At 38.0% G+C, this 24,567-nt stretch overlaps 1 protein-coding gene across 2 annotated transcripts in view; it reads left to right on the top strand.

Annotated features, from left to right (window-relative positions):
• Window positions 1–22,048: 22,048 nt before the first annotated feature.
• Window positions 22,049–24,567, top strand: part of thsd7a.L (thrombospondin type 1 domain containing 7A L homeolog) — a 153,245-nt gene continuing 150,726 nt past the window's right edge. For both annotated transcript variants that reach the window (XM_041565914.1, XM_041565915.1), the window contains exon 1: window positions 22,049–22,761. In XM_041565914.1, coding sequence (XP_041421848.1) covers window positions 22,626–22,761 — 136 coding nt within the window. In that variant the 5' untranslated portion in view covers window positions 22,049–22,625. The remainder of the gene's footprint in view (window positions 22,762–24,567) is intronic.

Raw genomic sequence — 24,567 nt, 5'->3', positions numbered from 1 at the left:
ACATGTGGATTGGTCCTTGCTGGCCAGTAGTGTGAGATCATTTTTTGTTTTTGAGTCATTTAGCTTTTTATTCATCAGCTCTCCAGTTTGCAGTTTCAGCAATGTGGTTGATAGAGTCCATATTACACTAGCAACCATGCATTGATTTGAATAAGAGACTGGAAAATGAATAGGAGAGGGTCTGAATAGAAAGATGAGTAATAAAAAGTAGCAATAACAATAAATGTGTAGCTTTACAGAGCGTTTGTTATTTAAATGGGGTTAGTGACCCCCATTTGAAAGCTGGAAAGAATTACAAGAAAAGGTTCAAAGTATTATCAGGATTATAGTCATCCTTTGGTGTACAGGAAGATGGAACCATCACTAATATAAACCAATATAAATAAAATGGAGGAAAAACAACCCGATTGATACCACATAATCTTCTTTGCTGTTCTGGTTTATTGTGCCTTCATACACATGTATGATGGCACAATCAGTCAGGACAGCAGAGAAGATTCTGCAATATTAGTCTGGTTTTTTTTTTCTCCATTTTATATTTATTAGAAGAAAAAGGTAAACAAAATAAATAATAATAATTCAATAAATAATGGACCAATTGAAAAATTGACCATTGAACCACCCCTTTAATTGCTTTTGAAGTATTATCAGAATTTCGTAACAACCCACAAAATCTTGTGCTGTTTCATGATAAGATTCTTTGGGTCAAATAAAGTGGGCCACTGGTTGGGATAGATGCCTGCACTTCTGGTTGTGGTTAAAAGTGCCAGCACAGTGTAGGGTTAAATGTAGACAGCCTTAAGGGATGTTATCATTCCATCATTTTTCTAGACTAGGGGGCCGATTTACTAAAAATATATTTTTTTTTCACGAATCTAAACATTTGTGGTTTTCCCATTTTTAATAAAATGCTCTATAAATTCAATATCTATTAAGTGTAAAAACCACAAAAACCTCTAATGCAAAACGTGGCCACATAAACATTTTAGAGGTCCTATAGAAGTCAATGGGAGCTATGCTGATACTATTGGACTGCTTTAAATCAATTTCGGGTTTTAGAGGTATTCAGATTTGTTTTTCGCCAGGAATTGTCTGAAAAACATTTAATGGTTTTAGAGATATTCATATTTTTGAAACATTATTTTCCAATCATACTTTTTAATTCGGATCTTTTAATAAATTCCATGACATTCATAGTTTTAGAGTTTAGTCGTGGTTTCAAAACCTCTAAAAACACAACCTTTGATAAATAGGCCTCTTACGGAATGGGTAGGGGGGATTTGTTAGTATTTTAGCAATTACAGTATTGGCAATATACAATAAATTAAGTATGCAAAAAATTAAACATGAAACATGAGAAGACAGAATTATAGTATAATGTCATAAACAGGGAAATTCACTGCAAAGGTAAATGTGTTAATATTACATTTAGATTAATTTATATCTCTCCTAACTGTGTTGCCTGGATTAATGAACGGCCTGACCTTAGTTATCTATCAACCCCCAGGGGCAGAGAATTGGAAAGTGGAAAATCCCTACTAACATTTGATTGGAAAATATGCCCTAAACGTTAGCACTGGGAACTGAACTGAAGGCCAAAGGAAATTTGTTCTGTAATGATTTTGTGTATCCACAGGGAGGCCTAAGGGCAGTGGCCTATTTCTAATATATCCTGGTAGCTGCCATATTTTGACTACTCATAGCCTACCCTCTTTGAGGCTGTTATAGAAAAAGAAATTAGAAAAGTGTTTCCCAAAAAATAAATTGATTTTTTTTAATTGAAAATATGAAATGATAAAATCTAATAATATGACTCTGTCACTCCACATACTTGATGTTTAATGCACAAATGTATTTTTTTTTTTTTACTAAGGGTTAATGTTACTATACAGGCAAGCTATTCTTTGTATTAAAGGAGCAGATAATCTTAAAATTTACTTTTAGCATGATGCACACTATGGGACAAATTCACTAAGCTTCGTAGTTGCGCCAGCGTCCGATTCACCACACTTCGCCAGGCGTATTTTCGCCAGCGCTGCGCAAATTCACTAAAATCTGAAGCTGCGCTCAGGGGAAGCATAAGGTTGCGAAGTTGCCCTAGCGTTAATTCGCCAAGCAAAGCGAAGTTACACTAGCGATGCTTAATTTGCATACAGCGCCAAATTGAAGTTACAACTGAGGTATATGTAGCAGCACTACACAAGCCTAGGAAACCTTCAAAACAGCAATTAAAATTTTTATTTTGCCCTACACATGTGCCCACTGTATAGTTAAGTTGCCATGAGTTAGGAAATGTAGGGGGGAAGGAGGGTAGCCCAAAAAATTTTTTCGATCTTTTTCAGCCTATCACCCATAAAAAAAGAAAAAACGCCAGCGTTTTTTTCCCTATCTACTCTATTGCACTTCGCCTGGTCTGAGGTGGCGAAGGAAGTCTGGCGTAAAAGGTAGCGTTCAGAATAATTCACGCATCAGTGAATTTGCGTAGTTACGTGAGTTGCGCAAATTCGCCAGGCGTAAGGGTGCGAAGTAACACTAGCGAATTTATGCCAGCGTCCGTTAGTGAATCGGCAAATTAACGAAAATGCGCTACGCTAGCGAATTAACGCTAGCGTTAGGCGCTTCGTCGTTTAGTGAATTTGCCCCTATTTGTCATTCTTTTCTACATCTACTCTCTGTTGGAATTACTGACAACCAGAAAGTAGATGATTTTCTAAAATCAGTTTTTATGGCTGTTTCACTTATGTTTGGGTGAGTTAGGACCCTAGGTATATACATCTCCTGCCTTCTCTAATTGCCTTTCACTACCTGCACAACATCAAGGAACAAGAAGTTTGAGAAGGTGTTGAGGGGTGGGGGTGGAATTGGTGGCAGCAGGAGGCTTTGCCTTGGGTGCTAGAAGCTTTTGGACCTGCTCTATGGGCAACCAATATATTGGGTTCCTTGCAGACTAAAAGAGGGGATGAGTTAATTTTTTAATCCAATACATATTCACGAGTGGTGAAAATTTCCACTAACTGGTGCCATACATTTTGTTTCACCTGAGAAAAAAATTGTTTTATTTTACTCCAATGCATTTGGCGTAAGAAAGAACTCAAAAACAACCATTTATGGCAATGCTTTTGGCTAAAAAAAAAAAAACACAAGAAAAAACATGGCAAACAAACAACCATTAACTGTATTGCATTAGGCAAAATTCTGGCAAAATGTTGCAAAATTTTTTACAAACTTTGGGAAGTTAAACAGGGCAAATTTGTTCATAACTAACCGTGTACATTTTGACCAGACATGGTGGCTGACAAATCTGCCTTTTATTACCAGGCACGGGAAATGCAGCCATAATGGCAAATATAGGGGGGAGTGGTTCAGAAGGGGAGAAGGTGTCTCTGCCCCTATATTACTTTCTTTGGACTTTAAATTCAAACCTGCATGAATTCAGAACAAAAAGATAAATAATTCAAAAACCAAAGATGTATTTATAGCCGCTGGAAATTCCTATGTCTACATCACACCAGTTCATTTCAAGGTGAATTGCTAGTTGAAACGACAGCATTTAAGTAATTTAAAAAGATTCTATCAAGTGCTGAGTACATGACAATGTTTATATTTCATGAAATGTATTTAAATAAGATTACATTCTACATTGAGTGTCTCTGTGTATGATTCTTACTCCAGTGTCTGAGTAACTATGGATTATGTATTTGGGTATTTCTACAATTTTCACCTTTTGAAGAAATAATAGAAGTTGGAAACTTCCAAAAAAAACCATAAATAACAACAAATTATTTTCATATTCTACAATATAATGCTCGTCATTACACAGGTATTACATGGGAATTTTAATTGTGTATGGGTCATTTTATTAAAGTGTGCTTTTTAGTAGTTTTTTCCCCCAGAAGTTTAAGAAATATAAAACCTCCCCATAATATCCCTAATATCAGTAATTTCCTTTTGTGATAAATTATAGAATCCCTTCCGGTACATACATAGATGATGTAAGTACTTTATGTATGAGACCTGCTATCCAGAATGCTTGGGACATGGGGGGTTTCTGGATAAGGGATCTTTCTGTAATTTGGATCTCCTCTACTAAAAAATCTTGTAAACATTCAATAAACCCAATAGGATTGGTTTGCCTCCAATAGGGATTAATTATATTTTAGGATTAAGTACAAGTTACTGTTTTTTTTATTACAGAGAAAAGGCAATCATTTTTAAAAATTAGAATTATTTGCTTATAATATAGTCTAATATGGAGCTTTCTGGATAACAGGTTTCCAGGTAACAGATCCCATTCCTGTACCACAATCCATGTTTCACCTATATGCACACTTTCCTTTGCACGCAATGTTCTTTAAGAATTGCACCTAATTATCACCTCTTGACACTGTTTTGTATTATATTACACCAAACCATAACTAATTATATATTTTTTTGTGTTTATATTTATACAGAATCTGGCACTATCTCCTCTTCAGCACTTACGGTACTATTCACATTGTGATATAATTGGCTGTCAGCCAGTGTCAGCTAGTTACTGCATGCTGGAGTCAGGCAGCACAGACTGTCACAACTGTCTCCCCATGCCTATAAGCATTGTCTTCTCTGCTACTTTTACTTACTGAATGCATCCTTTCTGAAAATATATAGTGACACTTCTCTCACAGGGTTCACATTTTGTATATTTTAATTATTTTGCAGCACATTTTGCTTATATCATTTATTTTGCAAATGTTTCCTACATGTGCACCCACTACACCATGCGCTCAGAGTACATTCTGCACAGCAAATCACATATTGCACTTTGGTGCTATTATTGAAAAAATGCCATATATTCAAAGTTGAAGTAAAGCCATTCAATGGTCGAATTTCGAAGTATTTATCACTTCGAAATTCGACCCTTGATAAATCTGCCCCTAAGTCTACTAGAAAATCATGTAAACATTAAATAAACCCAATAGGCTGGTTTTGCCTGCATATGCTTTGTACATAACTTTCTGGTTTTTATAACATATAAATAAGCATAAGGTAAATTGTTTACGATTCGCTGTGAAAATGACGCCCATAAACTCCAACTGGTGAAAAAAATTGTCACGTGTCAACAATAATTTTGTTACCCATAGACTTCAATGAATTTCTGCAAAATTGTGCAGTTTTGTGAATTTTCTGTGAAGCGAAACAGGTCAGATTCGCCCATCACTACTTATAAAAAACAGTTTAAAAAAACGATTTAAAAATGTTGCAAATTTTTTTGTGGCTTCACATATTTTTAGGAGAAGCAAAGTGGGCCAGATTCACTCATCACCAATTACCAGTTCTGAGGTGTGTTAAAGCTATGCAATGCCACTGAGCTCTAACCCTATTGAACAGAATGGTGTTTAACTGAACAAAGCAGTTGAACTATGTCTGATGAATTAACATATTAGTCTGTAAATAAATTTCAGTACTTCACTGTCAGGAAAGTGTGGTAAATACAAAAAATTTTTAGCCTCTGATATTCCAAGTAGGAATATGATTAAATCTGCACCTTAAAGAAACAGTAATACTAAAACATGAAAGTATTTTAAAGTAATGAAAATATAATGTCCTGTTGCTGGTAAAACTGGTGTGTTTGCTTCAGCAACAGTATTTTAGTTTATCTAAACAAGCTGCTGTGTAGCCAGGGGGGCAACCATTCAAAGCTGAAAAATGGGAAAAGGCACAGGATACTCAGTAGATACCAGAAAAGCTCTGTAGTATACAATGGGATTCTTCAGAACTTATCTACTGTGTATCCTTGTTTATATAAACTATAGTTGTATTTCTAAAGCAAACCCACCCGTTTACCAGTGCAGGGCAACAGTACATTATATTGTCATTCCATTAAAACATTTACATTTTTTGATGTTACTGTTTATTTAAACATTCATTTCAATGTGGGGACATGCTCCTAACAACTTGCGGCAGCACCACCATGTGCCCACTCAACGTTTTCTGATGAAAATACCGATGCAAGAAAACTATTTAAAGGAAAACGGCTGCTGTGAACTACGATCCCTGAATCTGCACCGAGGGGTAAGTAAAAGGTTAGTGGCATTTCCCTGGGGGCAGTTAGGCTGGGGGGAGGAGGGAGGGGGTCTAAGTGGGGTGGGGGGTAGGGGCTTTTTTGCTAAAGGGTGGAATTCTCCTTTAAATAATGCCAGCCCCAACCAAGTGAATTGGATACTAACACTATTATTAACTCTATGCGATGGAAGGGGCACCTTTATATCTCAGATTCTGTGTATTCTGTGCCCAGCTTCATTTACCGAGAAGTTAGTTTGTCTGAATGGGACCCAAAAACCGGCTGGCCATAGGTTATCATTTAAGAGTATATAAGTTCATTTTCTAGTATAAAAAATGCATCTGTGTCTTCCTAATAGCCCTGTAATGGATGTGACTTCAAGAAGTGGGACAGTTTCTAAAGTTCACTGACAGTAAGGCTCTCTGTAGCTATAAATGTTGTTTGACAACCTCCAACACTGCACTTGGGATCACAATTAGACATCAAATGGCCGGCATATTTTACGGGAAACTATTATGCCATATTTTATTTATAAACCACCTTTAACAGAGTTCTATGCTGTAAACAGAAACTATTGGTAAGTCAGGTGATGCTGAATATGTTGCATTAGCCGTTGAAAGAGCTATTGAAAAGGTTAATACTAATGCTAAAACCAAATGCACATTATTCAGACGCATTAAGATAGGGAGTGCCAGGAACACAGGTCCAAGGATGCCCTGTACTTACCATCTGTCCTTTGGACCAAGTTGCAGTTGGGCACATTGAAGTAACTAGATGTTACGGGGACCAATAGCAATATAATTTTAGGGCACCAAAAATATCCATAAGTTGTCCTGTTTTACCAATTAAATTAAAATGGCTCATTAATTAAGGCCTCGTGGAGTCCCCATACCTCCTTGGCCCCTCTGCAGCCACAGGGTCTGCTTCCTCTGTAGTTACATTCCTGGTTGGGTGCAAGTACTCTTTGAATAAGCAAAAAGTGGGTGCTGCTTAGTGCACTTGCACTTGCATCTAGGGTCTTTGTAAATAACTTCTTTTAACATATATGGCATGTAAACTCTCAGAACTAATAAGAGATACCTAGAGCAAGTTAATAGGCCTATGATAAGAATGGTGACTGGGGCTTAGTTCCTTGAGTTTGAGATTTTGATTGTCTTACATAAACAGGGGATAGGTTATGTGCGGGGACTTAGTAAGGAAAATAGAGTTATGAACCCAAACTATGGGAGGGTTTACACATATATGGGAGAATGTAATAAAAGTCGGTAACAGAAAAACTATTTGCCTTTGCGCAAACAAATTTTGCTTTGCGTGAATTTAATATAGCTTTTTCGAACCCCGACACTGGAAGAATGTTTGCGAAATTTTTTAGTTTGCGTCAATGTGCAGTAAATGTAATAAACTTTTAACTGAAAAAGTTGTTATATTTGCTCCAAAAGATTACAACACCTTCAAGCACTTCTTAAGAGTGCGCACTCTTGTAGCAACCTGTCTGTGAGTTACAGAACATACAAAGACAAAGCAGTTAGAGAATAAAAAAAAAGAAATAAATGTAGATTACGGTGACAATTTTGATAAACCCTGATATGCTCAGTTATCACAGAAAGGAGTTCAGGTTTATGATTCCATGCTTGTGATCTGATTGATCTGATTGGACACCAACTGGACACCAACAATCACTTGGCTTGACTTGTAGGCTTGCTGATGTAGGTCTGCCATAAGGAAGACACAGAGAATGGTGATCTATATAAGTTGCCGAAATTTTAGAGTTTCTGTTGATAAAAATGAATTTCAGTAGGAAGCGGCATTTGTATTTTTTTTTTTTATACATGTTCCCCTGACGAAGACCCCCTTGTTTGGGGTTGAAACACATTGGGTTATGTCTTTTTTTATATTTTATATAATATTTTTATAACATTGGAGTGTCCTGTCCCTCTTATATTATCATTGTGTAAGGGTGAACAATGTTTCCACCAGCCAGGATGCATTAGTTGCAGTTACTGTCCAGTTTTAATTTAGATGTGTATTGATGTACATTGTGAGCTGATTATAAGTGCTTGGAAATGCAAAGCATTGCAGGTTTTCCCACATTACGTAAGTGGGCTGTAATGATGAACTCAGACTGCATATCCTGTACTATTTTAAGCCCTGGATATCAAACGCTGTCCCCTTAGGTGATGCTGCTAAACCTTCTTTTGATTAAATTGCCCTGTCCCTGTGCCCCTCTTATTCAAAGGCTTAATCAACTGAATGAGGTCTTGCTGAGTTTGGCCCAGGATCTGAAGCATCATTTTGTATTGCCTTTTCTGAATGGGCGTTATTTACCAGTTTACAATAAATAATATACCGTGCTCTACAGGAAGCTAGGTGAATTTGTTGTTATGGTGATTTAATGAACATTGTTTTGTGTATGTATGTTATTCAGAAATAAAGAGGACTGCACCGGATGTTGCCAGCATTCCCTAAATCATCAGCACATTCAGTGGAGTAACTAGATGCTACTGGGCCCCACAGCAAATTAATTTTAGGGCCCCCAACATTTCCAGAGGTTGTCCTGTTTTACCAATTTATATTGACATTTCTCATTAATTAGGGCCTCATAGGCACCCTATACCTCCTGGGCCCCCCTGCAGCTGCAGGGTCTGCTTCCTCTGTAGTCATGCCCCTGAGCACATTGTCCTAGTAACTTGGCAAAATATGGCAAGATATGGCAAAATATTTGTGTCCCTGCAGAGCTTTTTCTCCTGCCGTTCAACAGTGTTGTGCCAATATCCTGCTATGTCTGATTATTTTGTATCTTTGTAATGCTCTTCTAATGAGAGATGTTATCTTGTTTTAATCTTTAATTTCAGTAACTAACTGCATTAGGCTATGAACATACAGGCTGTTTTCAGCAGCTGATCAGATCAGATCAGCTTGTGTAGTTTTACACACACAGGCTGAGGTCAGCCCAATAAAGCAGGCTGAAAACAGCCGCTGACAACAGCCTGTGTGTCCATAGTCTTAAGATGGCCATAGACTTAGAGATCTGCTCATTTGGCAATGTCGCCAAACGAGTGGATCTCTCCCCGATATGCCCACATTGAAGTGGGCGATATCAGGCTGATCCGTTTGTGGGCCCTAGGGCCCAGCAATCTGATCATAATGGATCTGATATGGGTGGTCGGATCGCATATATGTGGCCGCAATCTGATGGGATTTTTTAACCTGCCCAATCAAGATCTGGCTGACTTTCGGCCAGGTATCGATCGGGGAAGCCCATTGGATGGCCCCACACATGGGCCAATATGCTGCTGACTTGTCTGTCGGCAGCTTTTATCGGCCCGTGTATGGGTGCTTTTTCTTTTTTCTCTGCAGTGAGCACCTTTTTGGATAAAGAAACGTCTAAAAAAAACTGCCAGCTGTTATTTGGCAAGCTTTTTAATTTAAAATTTTACATAATATTTTTCTTTAATATGCAATTACGGGACTCGTTATCCATAATACTTAGGACGTGGGATAGGTGATGCCAAGGACAGGACTGGTGACCTCAATGGGGTGGAGCTAGGATGTGGCAATTGGTGATTGGCCAATTGTCACGTCAGTCAAGGATAGTCTTGCAAGAATAGTCTTGCCTGGATTTCTTAATTTGGAAAACTGGGCTGGCAGTTTTGATCCAGACAGCCCTTCCAAAACTGGTCAGATAGAAACCCAACTGTACCCCTATTACTGATCTGGCTGTCAACACCAATGGTGGGTATTTTACAGTCGCCCAGCAGAGACAGAGTATGCACAATACATACTGTATATTATCCAGTTCCAGTGGTATAAGTGAAAGGTTTTCATGGGAACATACTGTAGTTAGTAACTATGTAAGTCATGCATGAATCATGAAAAGAAAACTTATTGGTAGACTGTTCATGTTAGTTTACAATAGAACTATGTTCCCATGATTCATGCATGACTTGTAACTCAATAATTTATATTTTACAACCGTGCACAGTTTAATGTTCCTTAGATTACAATTGCAGTACATTCTATGGTATATTTTTCAGATGTCACTATCATGTCAATACCTTGAAAGCATTTTTCTGAATTCTATGTCTTATTTCACTTCCATTCAGTTTTAGTTAAAGGGATACTGTCATGGGAAAAAAAAATTCAAAATGAATCAGTTAATAGTGCTACTCCAGCAGAATTCTGCACTGAAATCCATTTCTCAAAAGAGCAAACAAATTTTTTTATATTCAATTTTGAAATCTGACATGGGGCTAGATATATTGTCAATTTCCCAGCTGCCCCAAGTCATGCCACTTGTGCTCTGATAAACTTCAATCACTCTTTACTAGGGATGTAGCGAACTGTTCGCCGGCGAACTAGTTCGCGGGAACTTCGACTGTTCGCGTCCGCCGCAAGTTCGCCAACGTCGCGCGACGTTCGGCAATAGGCGTTCGCGTCAAAATCGTTCGACCATTCGATCGCTAAAATCGAACGATTTTCGTTCGTTTCGAATGAAAATCGTTCGATCGAACGATTAAAATCCTTCGATCGTTCGAATCGAACGATTTTCGGATGTTCGAAGTTCGCGAACAGTTCGCGAACTGTTCGCATTTTTTGCCGGTGTTCGCGAACGGCGTTCGCGAACACATACTCGGCGGTTCGCTACATCCCTACTCTTTACGGCTGTACTGCAAGTTAGAGTGATATCACCCCCCCCTCCCTTTTCCCCCCAGCAGCCAAACAAAAGAACAATGGGAAGGTAACCAGATAGCTGCTCCCAAACACAAGATAACAGCTCCCTGGTAGATCTAAGAACAGCACTCAATAGTAAAAACCCATGTCCCACTGAGACACATTCAGTTACATCGAGAAGGAAAAACAGCAGCCTGCCAGAAAACATTTCTCTCCTAAAGTGCAGGCACAAGTCACATGACTGGGGGCAGCTGGGAAATTGACAAAATGTCTAGCCCCATGTCAGATTTCAAAATTGAATATAAAAAAATCTGTTTGCTCTTTTGAGAAATGGATTTCAGTGCAGAATTCTGCTGAAGTAGCACTATTAACTGACGTGTTTTGAAAAAAACATGTTTTCCAATGACAGGATCCCTTTAAGGTTTTTACTTCCTGTGCTTTGACTGTCAAAGGACACTTAATGACACATTTAGGAACTGGAAAGCATAGTTCTCAGTTCTTCAGTTTTAGAGAATATTAACTTTCAGTTGCCCCATGAATACATTGCTGCTGAATGCAGGCATGAGGGATGGATGGTGGGAGGCATGAAGGCATCTCCTAACTTGTCCTTCCTTCCTGTTATATTTTGGGTAGCCGAGGATGAGTAGAGTATAACAGTGCTTTATTAGCAGGCTCTCGTGCAGCCATTACACAACAGTAACATTCACTTTCACTTTTAAGCTGTCAGGAAGTATGCACAGTGTAAGTCTGGGCACAGTGACATCTACAGGCCATTTGTATAAACATCACATATTCCCCCTATAGTAGGAAATCATTCGGGCAAATGTAATAAACAACAACAATGCATCTTAAAGCAATAATATACATTATTCACATCACATAGTCCTGGGTCCATTTAGGTAGTTTTCTGATTCTCTCAGTATGCCTTATAGGTTCACTTTCTTCAGGCCTATTGCAGTTGACATCAGGAGTAGGAAAATGTCTGTCATCAAATTGCATTCCATATGCGTCCATCAGACGGTTAATATGTGTATGGTCCTCGCTGGCGTCTCACTTCAAGTGGTGTAGTAAATTTAGATTGTCCTTGTTCCAGTATTCCTGGTCTCTTAATTCTGACTAACGATCCAGGCTGAAAGTGTACTTCTCTGGCACCATGTTTTCTGTCAGTATAAGCCTTGCATTTGGCTTGTTGACGTTTCACAATGTCAGCAGTAGATGATTTTGTAGGCACAGTATTTTGATGTCTGCAACATATAACTTAGTGCGCATGTAACGGTTGGCACCCTAAATCTAGAACCAATGGCAAGCACCCTGGTCTCGGCTCGTGTTCTGCCTGTAGCAGCCGCCTTTGGCTTCGGGAGGAGCCCTTAGCTACTCAGATGCCGCCAGGTCTTAAAACGAGAGGTTCTAGACAAGCAGAGGGGCACAACCGGATTGCAAAGTTTTTGGGCAGAAGGTCACTGTACATGGCATGAGACGGAATCGTAGTCAGAACAGGCTGGGTCTGGGCAGGCAGAATACAAGCGTAGTCAGGCAGGAAAAGGTCAAACCAGGTGATCAATCACAAGGGATTAGCAAAAGAGGTAGTCGGTATTCAGGCAAGGGTCAGGATACTAGAGTTCAGGATAGTCGATAATCAGGCAGGGGTCAAAGTACAGGATCAGATCAGGATTCAGAACAGCACAAAACTCAAACACCACGAGGTAACAAAACCTATAACTAGCAGTGTGTAAAAAGAAAATGTACCTTTAAATACTTTTAAATTTCACGTTAGAAGAACCAGCACGGCGCGGTGGGTGTCCCCGCAGAGGGGGCGGCAGGCGTTAGACGCCAGCGTTAGAAGAACCGGCACGGTGGGCGTCCCAGCAGAGGGGGCGGCAGGCGTTAGAACCAGCATGGGCAGAGGGGCGTCCTTGCCTTCCCCCCACTAGACCACCAGGTTTGATCGCTACAGCGCATCTGTCTGCCATGTAATAATTCAGCTGGAGATGATTGGGTTGTTGCATGGCATGTTGCTCTGTAGTTATGTAGGAACTCTGTTGTAAATACTTTCCAAGATTTCCCAGTAAGATTTGCTGTCTTTAGTGTTTCTTTCAGACTTCTGTTGAATCACTCGATTTCTCCATTTGCTTGTGGGTAATACACTGAAGATTTCCTATGCACAATATTTCTCTCTCTCAGAAAGGATTCAAACTCATATGAGACAAACTGTGGTCCGTTGTCTGATATTAACTCCTTTGGATTACCTTCTCTGCTGAAGACTGTAGACAGAAATGTTATAGCTGATGTTATAGGAGAAACAAATGCAATTCCAGGCCATTTACTGTAATCGTCTATCAAGGTTATAGCAAATCTACAATCTATAGGAACATCTGTAAAAGGACTGACAATATCAATAGCAAGTTTTTCCCATGCTGAATCAGGGAATGGTACTGGTTTTACATCTGGTCGAAACGTAACTTTGTGTGCAAAGTTCTTTGCACAACCCAATGAAGTGTTGCTTTGTGGTGAAATTTTAGACACTGGCTGTGTGGCAGGCACTGGTGCTGTAGTAATGAGACCATCAACTAATTGTAGGTTTAATGCAGCAAAGAGATTCCTTCCAAGTATAGCAGTACCCTTATTCACAATGTAAAAGTCACATTTTGCAGTATTTGATTCAAATTGTACAGTCACTGGCAAGCAACCAAGCACAGGTATTGGATCCTTTAAGTAACTGACCAGTTTCAGGGCAGGAGCAACAAGCGGATCTTTTGCAACATATTTCAAGAAAATATCCTTTGGTAGTATAGAAACAGCTGAACCTGTATCAAGCATCAGGTTAATGGAGTGTCCCTTGTCAGCAGACGCAGTACTGACACTGACAGTGCATATAAACTTGTCTGGAATAAATGTACCAGCTTTATCCACACTAAATACTGTGACATTTGTAGTAGTGACTTCATGAACATTTTTAGCAGAACTACGGCAGATCTTAGCAAAATGTCCTACTTTTGTGCATTTGCGGCACTGTAAAGCTTTTGCAGGACATGTAACATAATTTGCAGTGTGTTGTGTTGTGCTAAAGCAGTATTTTATAATTGTATTTGCTACACGGTTTTGCAGTGTAGGTGAATCAGTTTCCTTAGCACTGTATTTTGCCTGTGATTGTGCATTATTAGGCCACAGTGTTGAATTACAATCTGTACATTCCCAGCAGTTCCCTGACTGTGAGTTTTAGCCTCTGCCATTGCTGTTTCAATTTGGCTAGCAACTGTAATAGCCTTTGCAAGGGTTAAATCCTGCTCTAGGAGCAGTCTCTCTCTAATGCGAGGTGAGTTCGTTTTTTCCACTATTTGGTCTCTTAGCATTTCATCTGTTAGATTCCCAAACTCACAGGTAACAACCAGCTCTCTCAAGGCTGCTACAAATTGTTCTGTGGATTCGCCATTACGTTGTCCATGTTGGCGGAATTTATATCTTTCAGCAACCACATTTACTCTTGGCATGAAAAAGTTCTTTATAGCAGTAAGAGAAGTTTCATAAGTATCATTCGGTAATGGTAATGTATAGAATATACGCTGTCCCTCTGCTCCCAGCAGTGAATAAGTAAAGCACGCTTTCTAGCAGCAGAAATCTCCCCTTGGTCAGCAGCAATAATGTAATTTTCAAACATACAGTTCCAAGCAGTAAAAGGTATGGTAGGCTCACCAGGGTTTGGAAGAAAAGGTGCAGGCTGCTGCAGAGGTAGAAAAGCCATCTCATTGTCAATTTGTTATGTTTTGGGTAGCAGAGGATGAGTAGAGTATAACAGTGCTTTATTAGCAGACTCATGCAGCAATTCCTCACGCTAGGGCCTGGCCAGGGCCGGATTTACATAGAGGGCACCTGCCGCCCTAGGCCCAGGCCTTGGTGGCCTCTCCACAAGCCTGGGCCTGGCAGTCAACAGCAAGAGTGTTGCAGTCACAAATCCCTCTGGATTCCTCAATTTGATATTCACTAAATCTACCTCTGAGCCTTGACCAGTAATACTAATGTATGTAGATATCCATACTCTCTTTGGGATTAATTAATCTATTTAAAATATTTTCTGTTCTAGAATTCACAAAATATTGTGATCATTTCAAATAAAAAATATTTATGTTTTTAATTACAAACTCGCACTGTACACTCTGCATAGCATACAAAATCTCTTTGCCCTGATGTCTCATATTTATAACCTGACAAAAGTCAGCTTCTGGCATCAGAATTGGGCATGTAATGCCTACATTATTTTAAAACAAAAAACACTTACCAGCTGAGGAGCAATAAGCCACACTTGCTTATCTCTCTTAATCACAACCTCACAGAGCTGCCACTGCCTGAGCCCTTAAATCCCTCTTAAATGCGTAAGAGAGTGAAAAGTAAACACAAAGGCAAATCCGCAGCCTTCAACATTGCTAATTTGCTCTGATGTCAGAATATTTTAAAAGGAGAGTTCTTGGGAATTATTTGATCAAGGCAACTTCTAATCTCCAGCAAGTGAAGAGGCAGAATTAGGAAAGGTTCTGTGGAATAAGGGGCCTCCCTAGGGAGACTACAGCCGGTTTCTTTTTACAACTATAGGATCCCTAATGTTTCACATTCACTGTATCACGTGCTACCAAAGTCACTGGATAGTTTTTGTAATGGAGCTCTCCTTGAATCATGGCAAAACCACTTATGAGATCATTTTCATTCTATCTGAGTATCTTAAATGGGAAATCCATTAGCCAATGACAATTATTAATGTTCATTAGCTTAGGTAAGTTACATGTGATATATATTTATCTAAATCAGGCACGTTATTGTTTTAGGATGAATAGCTGTTAAGATTTCATTAAACCTTCATTATGAAACAAGCCTGAACGTGAGTTTATATACAATAACCTTTGAACTCTAGTACAGGTATGGGACCTGTTATCCAGAATTCTTGGGATCTAGGGGGTTTCTGGATAAGGGACCTTTGTATAATTTTGATCGTCATACCTTAAAGGACCAGTAACATCAAAAAAAAATTGTTAGTATACCACGAAAAAAAATACCAGGACTAATTAAACTTTAAAATCGCACAACCTTTATTAAGAAATAACTCACCGAAACTCCACTTGCGCTCCTCTTCAGAAAAGGCGACACAGCGTCTATCCATGACACTCAATTTCTCCTCCCTTGCTATCTCCTATAAGGAAGGCAGGGAGGAGAAATTGAGTGCTGCATGATGGATCGCCTTTTCTGAAGAGGAGTGCAAGCAGAGTTTCTGTAAGTTATCTCTTAATAAAGACTGTGCGATTTTAACGTTTAATTAGTCTTGGTGGGGTTTTTTTTTGTGGTATAGACATACTAACACATTTTTTTAAAAAAAAAAAAATTTTTGATGTTACTGGTCCTTTAAGTCTACTAAGAAAAACATTTAAACATCAATTAAACCAAGTAGGATTGTTCTGCCTCCATTAATTATGTCTTAGTTTGGATCAAGTACAAGGTGCAGTTTTATTATTACAAAAGAAAAAGGAATTGTTTTTAAAAATGTGAATTATTTAATATGGAGTCCATGGGTGATGGCCTTTCTGTAATTCTGAGCTTTCTGGATCCCATACCTATACTTTCAGTAATGAAGTTATATAAGCTAATCACTGCCATTGGTACTATTGTATGTGGCTTTTTAAACCTGTCCATGAAATTTGCCTTTGATTGTGCCTTGCTGCATTTTGCCAGTAAGGTTGTGCTGCTTCGTGGGTCAAAGGGGAACCTGGAATCTAATGAATGATGGTACTTTTATGTTGATGCTGTAGTTTCTATATCATATACAGTGATCCCCAACCAGTGACTCGTGAGTAACATGTTGCTCACCAACCCCTTGGATATTGCTCCCAGTGACCTCAGAGTAGGTTCTTATTTTTTAATTCCAGACTTAGAGGCAAGTTTTGGTTGCAAAAGAAAATAGGTGTACTGACAAACAGAGCCTCCATAAAGTGACAGTCCACGCAAGGGTACCAAATAGCCAATCACAGGCCATATACAAAAATCTCACTCCAGTTTCACAAATTTTGGCATTTTTGTCAACTTTGATCTTCAATTGTCTTGTGGGCACCACTTTAAAGATGGCCATAGATGTGCGGATTTTAGCCTCATATCCAATCTGCAACTAACCATTTAGATTAAATAAATTAGTAAAAGAGCAGATCAGACAATGTTCTGCCCATGTTCTGGCCATCATAAGAAAGTCCGACAAATATTAGTGACAGTAATCCATTGATATCATCAGGTAGGTAATACATGCAGAGATATTATAGTTAGCCCACAGAAATCTTCTAACCTGTCCGATCGACTGAATGAGTGATCACCATGGAGTGAAAAATGACACAACAATCCACACACTGTCCGAAAATCATATGAAACTAATTTTTGTGCGACTTTATCTTTGTGTCTATGGCCAGCTTTATGTATATGGAGTACCATTTAAGCAGCACAAAAATCTAAATAAATGTTTTTGAAAATACATGCACTTGCATAGATACTAAATTACTTATGAGACAGGACCAGGAAATGCGCATTGATCAATCCCCTCTCTTTTTTGTATGCTTGTAGCTAGTGATGAGCAAATGTATTTGCCAGCCATAGATTCGCTGCGAAATTGCAAATTGCTAATTTTTTTACATGAAACTGGGGCAAAAATTTGCAGCAGTCCATGCATTTGGACAAAAAAAGTTGCCATAAGAAAAAAGGCTCATTGACTTTAATGCATTAAGACAAAAAAAAGTCGCCATAAGAAAAAAAGTCCATTGACTTTAGCGCATTAGGACAAAAAAAAGTCGGCATAAGAAAAAAACAACATTGACTTTAATGCATTTGGAGCGAGAAAAAATTGACGCCCGCAAAAAAACGCCCATTGCGTTTTGCAAAATTATGCTGTATCGTGAATTTCTTCACAGTTTTGCGAATTTTTAGGCGAAACGGGACAGATTCACTCATTACTACTTGTAGTTAATCTAGTCAGATCAGTTACACTTATATTGTATTTATATATTTCTGCTTAGATAAAGTCAGATTATTGGAATAAACAGCTTCAAAGCAGTATTTTCAAACTGCATGTGTTTTTATTAGCAGTGCAACACACTACATGTTTCGGGTAAAACCCTTTTTCAAGTGTAATAGGAAGTGCAATTAAACATGAGGTTAAATACCCTCCTTCCCTCCAGGAACCTCCCCCAATCAAATCAAGATGTAACAAACTCCACAGTTTGGAACGAATAAGTATTGAATAAATATTGAATAAATATTAATCTAAAAGTCCAAATGAACAGATCCAAAGTGTCCAGGTGTCATTCCAAGGTGTGAGTGAAATCCAAAAGTCCAGTGTATAATATAAAATTCGTAACCGGGAAATTGCAGTTCACAGCCTATCCCTGGTACAAGTACAAGAAATTCAAAAGTACTGCAAACAACTGCCTACTCAAGGGTCACAGGAAGCATGTATATATTATTATTTAACAAGTTTAAGACAACCAAACTGGCATATAATTCAAATTAACATGTATTTATTTAATATTTAATATTAATATTTAATAGAATAGAATGGGTAACGCCTGTATCAGTACTTTACACTGATTAGTATATGTTAGTAATTACTTACACGGCAGGAGTTCCGTGAAAATTCAACACCGCTATCTGATACTTAATATCTAAAAGAAAAGAAACAACAATGATAATAGTTAGCATTATTTAGCTCTTAAATAGCAAACAAAACATCAAAGAGCTATTAAGGGCTGGAGGAGACATTGTTACATGAGAGGTTATTACAAAAAACATTTAAGGCTGTTATGATCATTCATACCCCTAGGTTTAATGCAATCTAATTTCATTATCCACCGTGCTTCGCTTTGAAGCAGGAGTTTATCCCAATTTCCTCCTCTTGGGGGTCTCCTTACTTGCTCCAGCACTTTCCATTTCATCTGGCTCACATTGTGTTTAGCCTCCGAAAAATGCCTTGATACATCAGTATCAGTATGAGTCTCAGGTTCATAATTCCGAATTGTATTTTTATGCTCCTTAATACGGATATGTACAGGTCTGATCGTTTTACCCACGTATAACATGCCACATGGACATTTAAGCACATAAATAACATGGGTACTGGTACACGTCGCAAAAGTATTCAGAATAATCTCAGTACCTTTAGTGGGGTGGTGAATATTTGGGCCTTTAATAATAGATGTACAACAATTACAATTGAGACACAGAAAAGTACCTGTCTTCCTATAGATAGTTTGCTCATTTTGTCTCGGTACAGTGGGACAGATCAAATCTTTCAGGGTAGACCCTCTTTTGTAAGAAAATAGTGGGGGGTCTTTAAATAAATGGCCACATTCCTTATCCATCTGTAATAATGGCCAAAACTGTTTCACAATTGATTCAATTGACTGACTATGGCTGTTAAATTTGCTAACAAATGTTAGCCTTTGGGATTCGGGTTGTCTTGGTTTCTGAGTTAATAACTCCTCCCGTGGTGTAGCCCATACCTCATTACATATTTTAGTCAGACTTTTTTTGGAATAACCCCTTGTGCCAAAACGTTGCGTGAGTTCATTTGCTGCTCTTTCGAATAGTAAATCATTAGAGGCTATTTTCCTTGCTCTCAAATATTGTCCCTTGGGTATGGCTCTAATAATTCTAGGATTATGAAAGCTCTCAGTGTGTAGCAAATTATTACGAGCCATAGGTTTACGATATAGATTAGTAACAATGTGGCCTTCAATGATTTTCACATTTACGTCCAAAAAGTTAAGTTCACTCTTTGAAAACTTTGTTGTGAATTGAACTGTTTTATGGGACGTGTTCGCCACTGTTACCATTGACTCAAATGATTCAATGGACCCATCCCAGACAATGAAAATATCATCCACATACCGATAATATTCCTTGATATGTTGTGTGTATGGTTGTTTTAAGAAAAGTGTAGTTTCAATATGATGCATAAAAATGTTAGCGAAAGAGGGAGCTACTGCAGAACCCATCGAGGTTCCTTGGGTCTGCCAGTAGAATAATTCATTAACCTTAAAGTAATTTTTCTTTAATATCACCTCTAGACAGTCTAGCAGGAAGTATACTAGACTATTCGGTAAGGTAGTATTTAACAATGCTTCCTCTACATATAGTAACCCCTCATCTTGTGGTATTGATGTGTATAAGCTTTGCACATCAATACTACATAACCAAACATTGTCACCAAGCCTACCAATGTCTTTAATCCGATTAAGGAAATCTGTCGTGTCTTTTAAACACATAGGAATGTCCAGGACAAGCTTTTGCAAATATTGATCTACAAATTTAGCCAATGGTTCTAAAATGGAACCAACCCTTGAAACGATTGGTCTACCTGGAGGATCCATTAGTGTTTTATGTATTTTAGGTAAAACATAAAGCACAGGGGTCCTGGGATGTTCATTGGTCAAAAAGTCATGGGTATTTTTGTCAATTATGCCATTATGTAATGCATCTCCTACCATGGTCTTAATTAGTCTCATAATGTCCCAGACTGGATCATGTGCTTTATCATATACCGTTGGGAGTGTGGCACAGGCTCCTAGGAATCTACAGCGATACCACGTTTGAAATTATAAGATGGGACCAGCAATTTGTATATTTCTGCTTAGACTTGAAGTGCTCCCACAGCCCCCGATCCTTTTGCATTTTTGTAAAATATCAAAAACCAGAGTTAAGATTTTGTGACTTATTTGTGTTAGACGATTTTCTGGCATACATTAATATATTATTACAATTTTGAGCTTAATCCACTTTTGTTATTTGTCATGGATTAAATAGACATGATTTACTCTTAGCAACAGGTTAACAGTTATTGTGGATTTCAGGAGTTTAGCGTCAGTCCTCTGTCTCTACATACCCTTCCAAACTACTGTAGGACAGTTCTAGGAGGTTATTTACTATAACTTGAATGACTCAATTTCGGAAAAATGGGAGCTAAAAAACATAGTGACAAAATCGAGCATTAATTCATATAATACGACTGACGCTCTCAAAACTTGACTTTATTGAACTGTCACCACGAAACTCAACTTTTTTTATCAGACGAAAACTCTGACAGATTATCTAGCGCAGATCACAATGTCAAGAAACAACTTCAGGGACATCTGCCATTGACTTCTACATGACCTTGACAGGTTTGAGATGGAGTATTATCGGATTTGGATTTTTAGCAGCTTTGGGATATTATAAATTTCTAAAAATTAAAGTTTTTATTTTTCCATGAAAAATTATTAAAGCTGTTTGTGCCCACAATGGCACTCAAATTCTGGGGGGAACACTGCATCTTGGGAAAAAAACAAGGCTATTGTGCTAAATTGCACTTTGCTCACTGCATAGTATCACAGGTCACAATTCAATATCCTGGTTATTGTCAGTGTAGCTTGTGTGATTCATTGCAACACTAATTTGTTCTTAATGATGTCTTCCCTAACTGTTCTGTTTTGGGACTAATCACTCATTCTGTCTGTCTGTCTGTCTTGTCTGTCTACGTCTATATTCACCTTCAAAGAGACAAGTTTCACTGATAAACTAAATTTCAGTTCTAAATGAGAAACTTTAAGACTCAAAGAAGCATAACATTTCCAGTTCCAGTTCCAATTTTTATTTTTGTTGATAGCAATTATTTACTTATTACAATTATATTATAAATTGTAACATATCTAAGTACAGGTATATATATATATATATATATATATATATATATATATATATATATATATATATATATATATATATATATACCATTAAGTACAATTATTACTACATAGAAAAAAGAAATCAATTAAGCAAACTAGTATTATTTGCTTTAAATGTGCTCTAATGGAAATGGCCTTTTCGTAATTCAGAGCATTCTGAATAACTGGTTTTCAGATAAGAGATCCCATACCTGTATACAGTAATTGCATACATGCTGTATATATATATATATATATATATACATACTTTATATAAACTTTAAAGTTGCCAGAGGTGCACGACCAATTGTTGAAGTATATGTTGATGAAGGGTCAGCACACTCTATAGTTTGTGAATATATGCTCTTTTATTTGTACAGCATCTTATCCAACATTTTATCCCAGGTGGGTCCTAAACATTGGATAAGATCTGTGCTGACCCTTCATCAATATATATATATATATATATATATATATATATATATATATATATATATATATATATATATATATATATATATCTATATATATAGTTAATATTGTATAATGTAGATCTGTTTTATTAACAAGGAAGGCACAACTTAATTCTCCCTGGAAACATTTAATTAATATTTTCATAATTGGCTAGCTTTAAAAACAGTCTTTTCAGAATGAAAGCACACATATAATTACATCAAATGGCTTAATAACACTCCAGTTTGTAACTGGGAGCTGATCAGGGCCTTCTTTTCTTCCAGTGCATTGTTTTAGATAAGAGGCATCTGGGGTCTTACAATGACATGCAACTGAGCCCCCCCCTTCCTCTGTCTCTGAATTTCTCTCCTTTTTTCTCCACTCTCTTTTTCTCCAGCTGGTGCAATTTATTGCTGCTGCCTCCCAGATCAAGATAACCTGCTCAGTCAGCTGGAGCCCCCTGCAGACAGCTGTCTCTCTTTCAGCTGATGGAAAACTGCCACTAGTCAGTGAATAGGAAGCGAGCGGCGCAGCATCCTCCGTACAGCATCAGCACAAGCAGCAGCCCTGGGCTCTATTGTTCCTTGGTGTTAAATGGTTTTTTCCTTTTCAACTGGCATGCACAATAGCTGGGAAGAGGATTCTGTTCTCTGTGACTTAAAAAGGAACACTGAGGAGGGAGACGCTATTAGGAGTGTGCTATTCATTGTGTACAAGCTGTAACAGCATCGCTGCCTTCCGAAGGCATGGGGTTAGCGGGGAGAAGCACCGGCTTTTCTGGTACCCCTGCTTCTTCCCTTGGAGTGATTGTTCTTCTTCTTGGTGGGATCTGGGCTGCTGAGAGTGAATCTGAAACCAAAACTATATACGTATGGAAGACTGGTGAGTCAAAGGAATGCTTGCTCCTTTTATGTTCCTGATCCCAAAGTAAAGGCAGCTATTACATGCAGGCAATTCATGAATAGAAGTGTGTTGGGTAGTGGAGTGATTAGCCTCTTCTGTATATAAACAAGAACAATGTCACACTGGACTACACCTAATATCTATAGTAGTGATCTGTTTAGCCACAAAGTGAAGAAAAAAAATATAATGAGCAATCAACGAAAGCACCCAGTCAAGGAAGACTAAGGCATTTCGGTTGCAATGATAATATACAGTAGATAATATATATCTGTAGCATGTATGTTCTTCTAATGGTCTAAAATTAGGTTTTGCAAGAGAAGATCGAGACGTGCAGTAAATAATTCAGTGCTCCAAAACTATACAGCTGACCTGATTTTGCTGCTGTAGATGATAGTGACAGGTACGCACTCCTGCTGACATTTATTTGAGAAATTAGATTGTTCCAACTAGATACGGAAAAGCAAAACAACTGTAGTTACATGGCAGTAATCACTTTGCACCAGATATAACAACAAAAAAACTATAATGCATTGTTGTTTTGGTGTTCTGTATCTATGTGTGTGTGTAAATTTATTTTATTTTTACATTTTGCCTGCTATGCCTTAAAATATTCCAGCTACAGCATAACTCACCATCAAATTAATGGTTTGTTTGTTTATTTAACCACATCCAGCAGATAATGAATATTAATGGTTGTCAATGATGTCATAAGGGAAGAGGACTCCAGATCAAACTGGTGATTGCATTTGCAAATGCCAATTTGGTCTCAAATTGGATAATAGTAAAAAAATAAGTAATAATAAAAAATGACAGGGTCTTTTCCTGGATCCCAACTTCCTTTGGCCATATGCCACGAAGACAGATCAATTTACAATTACATAGATATCCTGAATATTTTAAGAGCTTGCTGTATTTATCTGGCAGCTCAGTGCAGGGATTAAAGGGAAATTCATTTAAACCAAAGAAGGGATTCTGTACAAATAATGCCAGAACCAGATGTATCTGGTGAAGAAGGAGACCACAGTCTGGGGTTGAATGCTCCAACAAAATAATCTTTAGCATTTTGTTCAAACTGTAGTGCATACTATTAACTTGAAAGGTTATGTGTTTTGATTCAAGATAATGTATCTGTGAGATGATAAGGAATGGAAAGCAGATAGTATCAGGAGATTCTGTGTGACTGTCTTTCCATCAACAAACAAAAGATTTGGGAAAATTAAGTGGCTGATATAATTTGGGGGATCTGTCAACAAAACCATTGATTTTACCTATTTTGCCATGGTGATAAAATCCACAGCCCAGTGCAATGTCTGTAAAAGCTCAAGAGATATATGTGACACCGACTGCTAAGCTTCTTGTAAATTGGGTTAGCTCTCCATCTCGCTGATAGCTCAGCTTATCATCCTAATGGCAGGAACTCATTCTTTGATTTGTCTTAACACTGCTGCCTGGAGGAGCCACGCTGCTGCTATATTCTACTGCCGGGAATCTGATTATGAAATGGATATGTGAATTAAATAATAGTTTTGGCCGCGGAAAGCCAAAACTTTTTCATTTGGAAGCTTATCTGGGAAGGGAGAGAGAGTGAGAATACTGACAGAGAAGGCTGGATGTGAATTATATATATTTTCTCTGTTGTGAGGTCTAATTCTTCTTTTATTACCTGTGACTGATAATAATAGGGAAGGGCAGAGAGGACATTTTCCCTGGGGCATCAATTTCAGAGATGGTTTCTTGGAAATAATATGGTCTTGTATTATGTTAAATGATGTAATTTTTTTTAGC

This window comes from Xenopus laevis, chromosome 6L (assembly GCF_017654675.1).
Source record: "Xenopus laevis strain J_2021 chromosome 6L, Xenopus_laevis_v10.1, whole genome shotgun sequence".
In the NCBI taxonomy this organism is placed as follows: Eukaryota; Metazoa; Chordata; class Amphibia; order Anura; family Pipidae; genus Xenopus; species Xenopus laevis.
The sequence above is the reverse complement of the archived record's forward strand: the minus strand, read 5'-3'. Positions and strand labels throughout refer to the sequence as shown.